We start from the raw sequence: 15,158 nt of genomic DNA, 5'->3' as shown, positions 1-15,158 counted from the left end.
TTACCGTATCCTAAAGATGAATTTATAAAGTTGTGAAAATATTAGTCTACCAGTACTGTAGTAAAGCAGAGCGTACACGTCGTGTAACGTTACTGCGTCAGTAGTCATCTGACCGGAAGTTATCTAATGCAGTTCAGCCGTGATTTCCTTGTTTGTTATGGATTCGGTGGTTTGATCTTTTTTGAGTTTACGTCCATAACAACAACTGCGAAATTTAACTAAAAACGCCGCATTCGTTTTAAATAGTACATTAACGTTACTTCATAGTCTTTTTAAGCATGGCGTCAAGCGAAACTTCCTTACGGAAAATGCTGGCGAAGGTATGCTAAATATTTGCTTACCAAAGAAGTTGTTTACAAAGTATATTTTTCGTGATATGGGTAGGCTAATGCTGTTTCTGTTTACACAGATTTATAAATACAGGGATCTGACCGCACGCGACATAACAAACGTGACGTCTCACTATAAAGATCTTAAACCTGTGATGGACAGCTACGGTAAGACTTACCTTACTGAGCCTTCAAACTTACAAATGTTTGTATGTCACTGCTTTAGCTAGCTATGTTTGAAAGAAAGTGACTGTTTTCAAGAAGGATAAAACGAATATAACAAGTTGTATATGCTGTATGAAGTAATATATAATTTTGTTTTCATTTTTAAATATAACTATATTACTAAATATTAAAACATGTGGTCATTCTGCTTAGACAGCTGTGTAAACTCCATCAAAGAACTGACTTAATACATCTACTAAAAATTAGCTTGACACCAGTTGAAGGTGTTTTCAAAAATTGTTCAGCGTTAATTCTGATAAAAAAAAGTTGTGTTTATTGAAGATACCTTGGTTTGATGTTTTGTCATTTTAAGTCTAGCTTAAGTGTAGCTTTTCAGATTTTTGGATGTACAGTAGGGCAGAGCAAAGCAATTATAGCCGTCATGTGATAGAAATACACATAAAAAAGGTTTGGCATGTCAGTTGTACATGCCACATTAAAAACATTTGATTTCAAAGCAAAAATCTCTGGAATATTTTTTAGTGCTGTCAAATTATTAATCACGATTTATCACATCCAAAATAAAAGATTTGTTTACATACAATATGTGTGTGTGTGTGTGTGTACTGTGTATATTTATTATGTATATATAAATACACACACATGCAGGTATTTAGGAAAAAATATGTAATGTTTCTATTAGTGGTGGGCATAGATAATTTTTTTTAATCTAGATTAATCTCACTGTAATCTTGGAATTAATCTAGATTAATCTAGATTAAAATGGCTAATTTGAATTCTGCCGAAGGCATTCAGAATATGTGTGCAGGGCTGGGCGATATGGCTGAAAACTATATCACGATATCAGTGTTTCATATCGGTCGATATCTATAATTATTGATTTTTTTTATGACCCATTTAAAATAAGGACCAGGAGAAAAATATATTACATTCAAACATTTTTATTTTAAACGTAACCTTCCTCTGATCATAATCCCCTAATTTATTAAGACAGAAATCTCAACAACCCTGGAAAACTTAAATAATTAAAATGTAAACATAAGTCTAAAGTCACAATATACACTTAATTATCTCTTAATGTTCAATTCAAACCCCATTCATCGTCGATGAAGTGAATGGTCAAGCTAATGTATGGCCCAGAAGTACGGCTTGACCACAGGTCAGAGGTTGTTGCAAAGTACTTGGCTGATAATATTTATTGCTGCACAGATTGCTGGTTGCCAGTAGCCGACATTACTTCTTTCCCGGTACTTTAGCCTATACTTTGTGTAATAACGAAAACATTTATTTCAGTGAAAAAATAAGTCCAAATCTTTCAACATTTTGAACAATAGGGCCCTACAATTTTTTGCTTTTTTCAGAAATTCTTGTTTTCATTTTTCTGATAATCAAATGAAAGCAAAATCACTGATTTATTTTTTTAAATAAAAATAAAAGGAGCTTTACTGTTAAAATTAATACATAGAAGAAAAATTATATTCAGTTAAAAAAAGGTTTAATAATAATAGTATTTTTTCAACAATTAAGTGGTGACTCTTTTTTATATAATTTTTTATCATATATATTGTTTTATGTAAATTATTTAAATGTGAACATATAAACACCTACATTATACTGTACAAAGTAATACAAGACTAATATTGTTCTGTTACATGTTAAACCGCACTTTTATTTTGACAGGTTGCCGTGAAGTTTCAGTGTGTAATACAGTATGAATGATGCTAGTTTCACTAATGAAACGGTAAAATTGACAAAAAGTGACACTCACAGCAGCTTTGGAGTTTGTCTGTTCATGTGAGATGCAAAGGCCAAAAATTAGCGGGAGCGTCACGTGTGCAGTATGCGTGTAGTGAAAATAAAACGCGTCTCCTCCATTCATACATAACATACAGAGGCAAACGGAACATGCAGGATTCATATTGAAACGGTCTTTTTGCATTTAAGTTTTCACAGACACTAGTCTATATCGCGATCTGAATTAATTAACAGACCAACTTTTGATTTATTGATCCAAAAATCGACGAATTCCGCGGCATTCCGTCCTATAGTAAAGTCCGATTTTATGAATGGAGTCCGCGATCCCGACTGTGAGGAGACATTGTAAACGCGCGATCATGTAGAGACAGAAATCACATGCCGTCGTGTAAATAAGATAAATAACATAAGGCTATTTAGTTTGTTTAATACAACAACAAGGGCCCGTTCTGTAGGAAAGATAACCTTAGCTTCTATTGTGATCTGGTGCTATATAGAAAATAAAATTAACTGGACGTTAAAGGGGGGCTGGGCGGGCCGACGAAGAATACAAAATATCGAACGTTTTATCGAACACATTTTTTATTGATATCGATCTCTTGTCTATCGCGATATATATCGTTATCGTTTTATCGCCCAGCCCTATGTGTGCTACCCAAATAATGACTAAAAGTAAGTCTTCGAGAACGGGTTTCTCAAGCCAGGTGGCGATTGGACCAGGAGCTCATCTCTTGTTTCCAAAATGCATCACAAACTGCTTGACAATTGCATTTACAACACAATTAACTATACAAACTTGTGTGACCAACTATTCCTACACTGCATGTACTTCTGCTTAAAAGGCTGCGGGACATGCGCGTTGCAGTTAAATACACAGATGTTAACATGCCATGGATATCTGTGCGCATAGTCTTCCATTAAACTGCGTTGCTTTTAGAAGCGTCAATTCAGTTGTTGCATATAGTTTAATGTCTTTATTTCAGGATTATCAAAGTAAGTTATAACTCAAATTTGAGATTTTACTGGGGCACAGCAGATTTTCACTGGGGCACGTGCCCCAGTAAAAAGGGTCTAGCAACGCCCCTGCCCTGAAGCAACCCCGGCGGTTTCATAGCTGCATCCATGTTAGCACGTCTCGTTTGATGTGGTTATTTCACAGTAGGCATACACACAGGTTCGAAGACTCGTTGTCGCCCCCTACAGTGCAATTCGGCTAGGTATACATCCGCGCTAAAATATCAAGGTGAAAGTCATCATATCTTGCGTAGTATAGACCCAGCTTCCAACCCAACTTTGAGAATAGATTAACGGCGATATTTTTTTTTATCGCCCGATAAGAATCTCACGTTAACGCAGCACGTTAACGCCGATAACGGCCCACCACTAGTTTCTATATTAAAAATGTTTATATATATATATAATATAAATTATATGAATATAAATACACTACCAGTCAAAAGTTTAAGAAGTCTCTTCTGCTCTCCAAACCTGCATTTATTTGATCTAAAATACAGCAAAAGCTGTAATATTGTGAAATATTTTTAATATTCAAAATAACGTTTTTAATAATGTAAACATGTTTAATAATGTTTTCAATTTGAATATATTTTAATATGTATTTTATTCCTTTGATCAAAGTTAAATTTCAGCATCATTACTCCAGTCTTCAGTGTCTCATGATCCATCGGAAATCATTCTAATATGCTGATTTGCTGTTGATAAACATTTTATTATTATCATTTTTATCAATATTTAAAACTGTCGAGTACATTTTTTTTTTTCAGGATTCTTTAATGAATAGGAAGATTCAAAGATTAGCATTTGTCTCAAATAAAAACATTTTTGTAACATTAGACACTATAGCGTTTAAACGTTTGGAGTCAGTATAATTAGAAATGATAGAAATGAATTCTTTTTATTTAGCAAGGATGCTTTAAATTGATTAAAAGTGATGGTAAAGACATTTATAATGTTACAAAATATTTCTATTTCAGATAAATGCTGTTCTTCTAAACTTTCTATTCATCAAATAAACCTGAAAAAATTCTACTCGGCTGTTTTCAACATAATAATAATAATAATAATAATAATACATGTATTTTGGGCAGGAAATCAGAAAATTATAATGATTTTTGAAGGATCATGTGACTGGAGTAATGATGCTAAAAGTTCAGCTTTGAAATCACAGGAATAAATTACATTTTAAAATATATTTAAATAGAAAACAGATATTTTAAATGGTAAAAATATTTCACAGTTTTACTGTTTTTGTTGTACTTTGGATACGATAATTGCAGGCTTGGTGAGCAGAACAGACTTCTTTAAAAAAAATTGAAATCTGGTAGTGTAAACTTATGTAAAAATTTCTAAATATATACTGTATATGTGTATGTAAATACACACATACATACATACATACAGTATACACACATATTATGTAAACACAAACTTTTATTTTGGATGTTAATCGTTTGACAGCACTATTTGTCATGAATGATCAAATACAGCATATTTCCTAAAGTGGTAGCTGTAGAGTAATTTGTGTCAGATGTTTCAGAAAGGAAATATTGTTGAAATATTGAAATATTGTCTTATTGAACCTAGATGTTTAAAGAATCTGAAGGAATACTGTGAGAGAGAACCCCATCTTTAAAGTAAACGATCAAGGATTTTGCCTACAGAATTATGTATTAAAGAAATTTGTGAAACTTTTTCAACAAGCGTACTTTACTTAATGGCATAGCTTATCCAAAAATAAAAAAATTGCTAAAAAAAAACAGGTACTCACCCTTAGGTCATCCAAGATGGGGATGAGTAGGTTTGCATTACATCACTTACTCACCAATGGATCATCTGCAGTGAATGTGTGCCGTCAGAATGAGACTCCAAACAGCTGATAAAAGCATCACAATAATCCACATGATTGCTTTAAACATTTTTTAAGTATTTTTTGTGTTATGAATAAACTCTGCCACAAGCTGTGTAAATGTTGTCTAGTCCTCTGATTTTTCTTAATGCTATCAGTTCCATCCGTACTGTAAATACACAGGTATGTATTGTGTATTTCCCTGCACTCATTTTGTTTTCTTTATTTCAGTGTTCAATGATGGCTCCACCAAAGAGCTCTTGAGTCTCACAGGAACAGTACCAGTAAACTACCGAGGTATAAAGACCACTGCTTTCAAGAAGTTTTTGAGTTTTCTCACTCTGACTATATCCAGATGAGATATTTCTTTATGTTGAACCCTTTCCCCTATTTAATATTTTCCTCATCTATAGGAAATGTGTACAACATTCCCATCTGCCTGTGGCTTCTAGACACGTATCCCTACAACCCTCCCATCTGTTTTGTCAAACCCACAAGTGCCATGATGATCAAAACAGGGAAACATGTTGATGCCAATGGAAAGATTTACCTCCCATACCTTCATGAATGGAAACCTGTGAGTGTCTTATTTCCCTTTTTATCTTTGTCTTTTTAATTTACAAGGACGTAAACCTACATTTTGTTTGTTTGTCTTTTCTAGCCCCAGTCTGAATTGTTAGGATTGATCCATGTGATGATTGTAGTGTTTGGAGAGGAACCACCCGTTTTCTCACGGCCAGCCGCTCAGGCAACTTACCCAGCAGTCCTAGCAGCAGGCCCACCTAACAGTGAGTGACTTATGTCTGATTATTTTAAATTCAATGCAGTATTGTGGATCTGATAGAAAATTTATTTTAAGGTTTATGTAACATTTGTAAGAGCATTTCAACTTTAAATAAATCAGCAATAATTATATAATTTAATGTTTTTCCAGCTTCTTACATGCCAGGCACACCAGGGTTGCCTTATGGTCAAGGTCACTCTGCTAATCCAGGGTATGTTTCAATGTGCCAATCAGTAAAGACATTTATAATGTTTCAGAATATTTATATTTCAAATGAATGCTTTTTGGACTTTCTGTTCATCAAAGAATCCTGAAAATGTTTCATAGGTTTCACAAAATTATTAAGCAGCACAGCTGTTTTCAACATTGATAGTACAAAGAAATGTTTCTTAAAGGAGAAGTTCACTTCCAGAACAAAAATTTACAGATAATGTACTCACCCCCTTGTCATCCAAGATGATAGATTCAGTCATAAAGAAATTGTTTTTTGAGGAAAACATTTTTTTCCATATAGTGAACTTCTGTAGTGCCCTGAGTTTGAACTTTCAAAATGCAGTTTAAAAGCAGCTTCTATCGCAGCCGAGGAAGAAGGGTCTTATCAAGCGGGGGAAAAAAAAAATTCTGTACTTAATTTTATACCTGGGGTATAAAGTGATCAATGTGTTATTTATAACCTCAAATGCCTCAAACGATATATTACAAAAAAGGTAAAACAGAGAGATGGGAGCTTTTCGACATACCCTAACTGCTTTGAACCGGAAAAAACTGAGTTCAGGCTGAGCAAGACAAGACGAGCATTTGAAGTTAAAAAGTATAGATTTTTTTCGCTAGATAAGACCGTTCTCTCTAGGCTGGGATCGTTTACAGCCGCATTTGGGATCGCTTGAATCTGCATTTAAACTGCATTTTGGAAACCATAGAAGTCCACTACATAGAGAAAAACTCCTCAAATGTTCTCCTCAAAAAACATAATTTCTTTACTACTCAAGAAAGAAGGACATGAACATCTTGACAAGGGGTTGAGTACATTATCTGTAAATTTTTGTTCTGGATTTAAACTTTAAGCAGCAAATCAGCACATTAGAATGATGTCTAAAGGAGCATAGAATTATAGCTTTGCCATTAAAGGAATACATCTTAAAAATTAAAAATTATTAAAATAAAAAACAGTTGTTTTAAATTGTAATTATATTAAAATGCTACTGTTTTACTGTATTTTTGGTAAACATAAGGCTGCAATTTTCGAACGGTAGTGTATTTCTGTCACATCTGCCACAGATCACATCTTGTTACATGCATTTAGACAGCAAAAAAACAGGATTTTGGCCTCCTTTTATATGTGGTTTTAAATCCAGTGATATCTGGTCATCTGACCTATGTCTAAACACTCGTATCCAATTCTCCTTTTATTGCACAATATTTCATCATTGTTGTACATTGAACAGAATATTCTTTTATATCTGTGCATGTAATACTGTAGCCCTGAGATAACAAGCAGTTGAGAAATGTCAAGCATGAACTTTTCTGCAAAGAGACATTTATATTTTTATACCAGGCAGCATTCTGTAAATCAAAATACACACAGGTAACAGTACAAAATGTTTCTTACAGACTCGTGAAAATTGTGATTGTGCTAGTTTTGTGCGCACAAAAGCATAATTGGCAAATAATTAAGCATAATTAGCAAACTGCAGCATAATACATGGTTTGACTGAACATCTCCAGTATTTCCAGAAGAGAATAGTAGGAAACAAAACATGTCTTTCATTCACAATACGTTTTCTAAATAGATGGCTTAACCAGAATATAATCAGGCTCAATCTAGTTTGAAATTGTCATTTAGAAATGCTCATGCAAGGGGAAGGAATAAATGAGAGTTCCTGTCCACCTTATTCTTTAATGCGGATGTAAGTATATGGGCAAGACTGTACATAATTAAGATAATACATTAAAATACATTAAGACACAGAAATTTGCAAAATCAAGCAGCATAATGAGCTGTTTTGTACTGCTAAAAATACCTGAATTTACAAATGACCATGCCCACTCTTAGAATGGAATTGTGTTGTCCTCCTCTGAAGAATTAATTGCATTCTTGTGATATTTTTGGTGCCGTTTAGCAACACTTGTGATTACTACTGAAAGTGATCAATGTGAACAGGCTATTGTGTCTAAAGTGTGTATATATATATATATATATATATATGAGAGAGAGAGAGAGATGAGACAAAATATTCATATGTCATTGTGTTAAAACTTGCTGTGTAAAAGCCAATGAAATTTTATTATATATATTTTCCTTCTGTCTGTCAGTGGATTTCAGGGCTACCCTTATCCTTCAGTAGGCTCCGGATACCCGACAACCTCAGGCTCCTCTCTTTACACCCCAGCATCTTCTGTCACTACAGCTGGTGAGAAAGCGTCTTACATGTTAATTTAGTAGTGAAATCAAGAATCTATTTAGAGACTAATAAATCATGCATTTCTAAACTTACATCGGTTTCGAAATCAAATACGCTGCTATTGAAAAGTTTGGGTTCAAGTTTTTTTTGTTTTTTGTTTTTAAGAAATTGATGCTATTTAGTAAGGATATATTAAATTGATTACAGTCAAGGCATTTATAGTGTTGGAAAAGATTAACATTTCAAATAAATGCTCTTCTTTTGAACTTTCTATTTATCGAAGAACCTGAAAAATATCACATTTTCCAGAAAAATATTTTCTCTGTAATAAGAAATGTTTCTTTAGCAGCAAATCAGTATATTAGAATGATTTCTGAAAGATCATGTGATGCTGAAGACTGGAGTAATGCTGAAGAGATGTAATGCAGGACGAAATTACTTAAAAAAACAACTTTAAAAATAGTTATTTTAAATTGCATTAGTATTTACAGTGTTACTGCTATTACTGCATTTTTGAGATTGCATTTTAGAATTAGAGACTTCTTTCAAAAACATAAAAAAAAAAATTACCGACCCAGCTTTTGAACAGTAGTGTGTATAAACTATACCAATAAAAACTGCTTTGAAACATCCGCAAATTTTTTTTGCTGTGTTTTAAGGACCCACCCGTGACGGTACCATCGGTGAGGACACAATCCGTGCATCTCTGGTGTCTGCAGTCAGTGACAAGTTGCGCAGGCGGATGAAAGAAGAGATGGATCGAGCACAGGCAGAGCTGGATGCACTGAAAAGGACAGAGGAGGACCTGAAGAGAGGCCACCAGAAACTGGAAGACATGGTGACCAAACTAGACCTGGAGATGGTAAATTTTGAGTTGTACCATTATTTTGTTTATTCTTAAACTAATAGTGACTGATGCTTATAACTCTGTGTGTGTGTGTGTGTGTGTGTGTGTGTGTGTATGTATATATATATATATATATATATATATATATATATATATGCACTGCAAAAAAATTCTGTGTTAAAAACAACAATTTTTGGGGGGTTATTTGGCAACCCAGTGCTGGGTAAACATTGGGCCGAACACATGCTAGGTTATTTTGACCCATTTGCTGGGTTGTTTTTTGACATAGTTCTGAGGCAGTCAACCTGTTGAAGGTTTTTCATTTTAAATAATAAAAATGCACTCTTAAAATATGTTATATATAGGACTATATAAGAGAGAGAGAGAGAAATAGAGAGAGATATAGATATATATATAGAGAGTGAGAGGACAAGAAGAGTTCATATGCAATATTTTCTTATTCAATGTCAAAGTCAGTGTTTTACAACCATAAAATCTTAAAAAAAACATTCAGAAAAAGGTTTTAGGACATGACAGGAGCAACAAGAGCAGCCAATAGGAATCTGTGGGGAAAAACTGCTATCAGTAGGCTGTTCCAGTTCATTAAATGATTTGTATTCATGACTTATCTTATATTCATGTTTGAAATGTTACATCAAAAACAGCTTTACCTCATGCTATCTATAGTGTGACCACAGCTGCAACAATAGCGCTTCTGTTGTAGTCAGTAGAGCGCACAGAAACCTTGTTACATATTACAGCGAAGTGGCATCATGTTTCAGCCCTGGTTGCCTATTCATTTGGCGGGAGGTGAAACTTCTATGGTGTTGTCATTTGCGCATTTGAGTGTAGATCTGGTGAATGCTGCTTTTGTAGAAGGCTAGGGTTCCAAGCAGACATTTTCTGGGTTGTATATTTAAAAAATAAAAATAAATATGTGAGACTACAGACATTTTCCTATTTATACAGTAGTAATTTGATAGGAATACAATGTTATGCATACCTTAATTTAATTCAGGAAGACAGAACTCAAACCACTGACAAATGTATGTAGTTTTGACCGATTTGGCACAGACTACCCAACATCGGGTTACACTGACCCAGCGCAGGGTAGGTGTGTGACAGGGTTCATCATTTGTATTGACAGTAAAAATGACTAAAGCCTGGAATACACTACACAACTTTTAAAATCTGAACAGATTTTTAAAACACTAGGCATCATACACTTACCGACTTTGTAAATAGTGGCAAAGGAAAACTGAAAGTTGTTCCGATCACAACAAACTCATGCAGAAATGTGCACCTTGTTGCTAGAGACACTTAACAAATGAAAACAATATGCGTTCTAAAATTGTCTGAAAATATCAAACATGTTTGATATCCTCTGACTGGATAGAATCAAAGTCTGAAGCTAAAAAATCTGTCAGTCTGAAGCTAAAGAGTCAGTGACCATCATACACTAGGCAATTTTCTATGGAATCTTTCAACTCAAATCTGCAGACTGGCCCTGACTTTCAGCAACTAGCGTCAACTTCTCCAGACTGTAAATCGGCAGAAAATGAGGGCAAAAATCGTGTAGTGTATTCCAGGCTTAAAGGAACACTCCACAAGCAGGAGCAGTAATACCACGCAGCACATGTGCAAATGCTAAACTAGCTGGGAACTCATTTCTGATAATATTCTGCCTGCTTCTGCCATACTACGGCAGCAAACTTCCTTGACTATTACGCCGGAATGGAAGTATAGTTCCTAATCTTATCAGCCTAGAAACTCGCAGCTTTGCATTTCCACCGGTCTTAGTACACGATATAACTACAGAAGAGTCAAGTTTTAAATACAACAAATATGGAAACTCGTTGGTCATTTTTGAACGCGATGCTATTGGTCTAATAGGATTCAATGATCTATGCTAAGCTATGCTAAAAGTGATATCGCCAGAACAGAAGAACATCTGAATGGATTTCAAAACGGTAAAAATCAACTTATTAACTCGGGGGGGAGTTGGAGAATGAGCCTATTTCCAAAAAAAGAGTGTTCCTTTAAGCAGCTGAGTTACAGAAAAACTACCCAGCACCTGATTAAAAAATATAAAAAAAAAATAAAACAATAAAATGACCGAATAAGCTGAACCCAGCATTTGGGTTAAAAAAATAACCAGGCATTTTTAGAGTGTACTTTCTAGTGAGTCACTGTTTTTAACAAGGTGAAGGCCTGGAAACAATGTTTTGAAAAAATGTGGAACATACAAAATAGTAATCATAATGTTCTTTCGAATGAATTACAGGCTGATGTGGACAAAAACATTGATCTTCTGAAGCAGAAAGATAAGGAGCTGTCTGCTGCTCTGGACAAAATGGAGAACCAGTCTGAGAAAAATGATATTGATGATGTGATTGTGCCCACCGCTCCTCTTTATAAGCAGATTCTGACTCTCTACGCCGAAGAAAACGCCATAGAAGACACAATCTTCTACTTAGGTGAAGCACTGCGCAGAGATGTCATTGACTTGGATGTCTTTCTCAAGGTTAGTCTGAACCAACCTGATCTAATGAGGGAAACGTACCTGTGGGAACTTTTTCACAAGACGTGAAATACGTACTGCCATGTATGGTTCTTGACATATTCAATGTGAAATGTCCACTGAGTTGCGCTAAAAGAGTGTCCGTTTTTTTTTTTCCCCCGGAACAGATGAACATACATATGGTACGTTTTATGTGACATTGGTTTTGTACATGTCACAGCAATTCTGACTTGAAATGTCCATTGAGTGGCGCTATAACTCCAATGCTCCGTGAGGTTTTAAAATAACGTACCATCTGCACTACACCTAAACCTATTCCATAATATGAACAAAAACAAATGTGACGTAAAACTGCAATCACAAGCCGTTTTAGCTTGTTTTTCGGTCTCTTATAGTTCATCTCTTTCATCGTAAGTCATGTTTTTCATGGGATTTGTACCCAAAGATTCCGCATCCTAAATCCAATTCCATGCCAGCTGAGCTACAGAGCAAGCTTGTTAATCCAGAAAGCGAAACATATGGAGCTGTAATCATAACCGTGTACAAAAACGATTACAAGTGCTCGCTGTTTTACCGCCTCTAGTGTTCATTTCTGTTGGAAACTGCAGTGATATACTTATTGGTACATATTTGCGTCTTACAAAAAAGTAGCCACAAGTACATTTTCTTTTCAACATTTTCACATTTTCTGTCTAAGCTGTAAAACAATATTTGAATACATATTAACTTTCTGTTGTGTGTGTTCGTCTGCAGCATGTGCGCCTTCTCTCCAGAAAACAGTTCCAGCTGAGAGCCCTGATGCAGAAGGCCCGGAAAATAGCAGGCCTCAGTGACCTCTACTGACCTGTCTAAATAAATCATTCCCCCTCTCAGCTATAACACGTGCACTATATGGCAAGGACCCTACATTTTATTCAAGAACAGGAGGTTCAGGACCCTCCTTAAATCATCTTAAATCAGTCTTTCTAAGTACAGAAAGATGTGGCTAATATATCCAGGACCAAAATATTCAAGTTTACATTCATATTATCATTATTACAAATAGTTAATATAGATTTTATTATGTAAAAAAATGAAGTGACCTTTGAGGTTCTTGCCTTTGCGGAGAGGAAAACAATAGAAGGAAATCAAACATTTGTGAGAGAGATTTTTGCTCAGCTATGGAACCTTATGAAAAAAGCAACCGTTGCACTTTTTGTAACTTGTGCCTAATAATCTCTTTTCAGATATAGGGTAAAGGGAAAGAAGTTTGAGACTTAAATTCAGGTATCCTCAACCTGAATGTCCTATTTTTATATTGTTTAATCTCCAAATATGTACATGTACTGAATAATTCTCTTAAAATCAGCACTTTGAGTTAGTAAATCAATCTTTTTAACATCTCAGAATCTAATTATACTGTTATGAATCCTTTTTCATTGTCATTGTCCACTACATAAACTTTTGCAGTCCAGCTTGTGATTTATACATGTGTTGTCAATCATAAAATTCTTATTTACAGTTGTTATGCAGTCAGTTTACAAAAATGTGCTTCGTATTCGTGCAGATTTAATGACGGGAATATTATACAGACATTTTGAGATTGAATTTGTATGTCTGTTTGAGATGTGATGCATAAAACCACAAAGTATGAAGGGAACATTTTCTTTGCAAAGATACTTGGAGTATTGTTGGATTGCTGGTTTTAATCATGGATGGAAGTGTTTTGCTTACAATCAAGGGAAACAAGGAATAAAGAAAATTATTGTACAGTATAAGGTATAAGGGTATTTAAAAAAATAAATATCTGAAATAAAACTTGAAAAACTTTTTCATTTAGTCTGATTTTCTAAACATCTTGTTAAACTGAAACGCTAGATTTTTAACATTAAAGGGATAGTTCACCCAAAAATGAGAATCTGTCATTAATTACTCACACTCATATCATTCCAAAACTGTAAAACGAGATAATTTTGTTGAAATCAGAGAGCTTTCTAAACCTCCATAGACAGCAAGTCAATGGAGGTTTAAAAAAAATGATATTGATCAAAAAGTGACAAATTGCATTTATTGATACAATGCGGAACACAATAAATTACCCTTTGAACCACTGAGCAGGGTTGCCAGATTTCCTACGGAAATTAGCTCCTTTTATACTATTGCCGCGGGTTGGTTTTATTTTAGTTATTTATTTTACTCACCCACAGGTTAAATGCATTTATATTTGACAGAAATTACTGTATAGAAATACAGTATTCTATCAAACTGATATTCTGCCAGTTATAAAACTGCTAGATGGTGAGACATAGTAAGGACATTTCTGTGAAGGAGGGGCACTGATAGAGAGTGTCTGTGTTTTCATTTCCATGGTAACAGTTTGACTGGTCTCTACAGGATTGCTGCTAGTTATTAAAAAGTATGATGTCATCTTCAGACACCTCTATTAAAAACCTGTTAGTAATATCTTGACATTTTAATTTTAGATTGTAATCTGTAAATAATTCATTCAAATATTTCTAAAATAAGAACTATTTGAAACCCTGCCAACGGAATTTGTTCACCAGCTGTCAAGATATTATTTATGAAAAGACTATACAAATGTAGTGTTTTTCACGTTGAAATCATGTCTAATGCATAGCATTAGTGATGGTAAAATATGCATTTTAGGGAATGTCATATTTTAAGTTTTTATATTTGGGACAGTTTAATAGGTCATAAGGGTGATTTTTAGATGCAGATCTGGCAACCCTGCAACTGTTATTCATTCATGTTTTAACACTTTTGTCAGCTGGTAAAGCTGTAGCCTTGGATGTGAAATACAGTTTAAGTCTAAAAGCTTACATACACCTTGTAGAATCTGCTAAATGTTATTTATTTTACTAAAATAAGAGGGACTGAGTACTGACCTGAATAAGATTTTCACATAAAAGACAATTACATATAGTCCACAAGAGAAAATAATAGTTGAATCATGTATAAAAAAAAATTCAACTATTTCAAAAGTTTACATATAGTTGATTCTAAACACTGTGTTGTTAGCTGAATGATCCATAGCTTTTTTGTTTTGTTATGTTTAGTGAGAGTTGTTCATGAGTCCCTTGTTTGTCCTTAACAGTTAAACTGCCTGCTGTTCTTCTGGAAGTTTCAGGGTAAATTTCACTTATTTTGTCCTCTGGGGAACATAAGTATCTTCTGAAGGCCAGTACTAAATGGCAAAAATATATATTTATTCTTCGGCTCTTAATGCATTGTGTTTTCTTTAGGAGCATCAGTGAATGTTTGAACTTTCTGTAATAGTTGCATATGAGTCCCTCAGTTGTCCTCAGTAAAAAAAGATGGATCTCAGAATCATACAGTCATTGTTGGAAAAAGTTAAAATACACAAAAATTTTGAAAAACCACAGAATTTGTGGGACCAGAACTTTCCTGAAGAACAGCAGGCACTTTAACTGTTCAGGACAAACAAGGGACTCATGAACAACTATCACT

The 15,158-nt window shown here is 34.3% G+C and overlaps 1 protein-coding gene across 1 annotated transcript; it reads left to right on the top strand.

Annotated features, from left to right (window-relative positions):
• The first annotated feature begins 120 nt into the window (after positions 1-120).
• On the top strand, positions 121-13,499 carry tsg101b (tumor susceptibility 101b). The gene is made up of 10 exons (XM_073836961.1): positions 121-320; positions 410-497; positions 5,368-5,433; positions 5,550-5,713; positions 5,798-5,924; positions 6,071-6,131; positions 8,234-8,331; positions 8,982-9,184; positions 11,454-11,693; positions 12,444-13,499. The coding sequence occupies exons 1-10, from the start codon at positions 279-281 to the stop codon at positions 12,531-12,533; spliced, it is 1,179 nt and encodes a 392-aa protein (XP_073693062.1). The 5' UTR covers positions 121-278; the 3' UTR covers positions 12,534-13,499.
• Positions 13,500-15,158: the final 1,659 nt, after the last annotated feature.

This window comes from Garra rufa, chromosome 3, assembly GCF_049309525.1.
Source record: "Garra rufa chromosome 3, GarRuf1.0, whole genome shotgun sequence".
NCBI classification, from domain to species: Eukaryota; Metazoa; Chordata; class Actinopteri; order Cypriniformes; family Cyprinidae; genus Garra; species Garra rufa.
The sequence above is the reverse complement of the archived record's forward strand: the minus strand, read 5'-3'. Positions and strand labels throughout refer to the sequence as shown.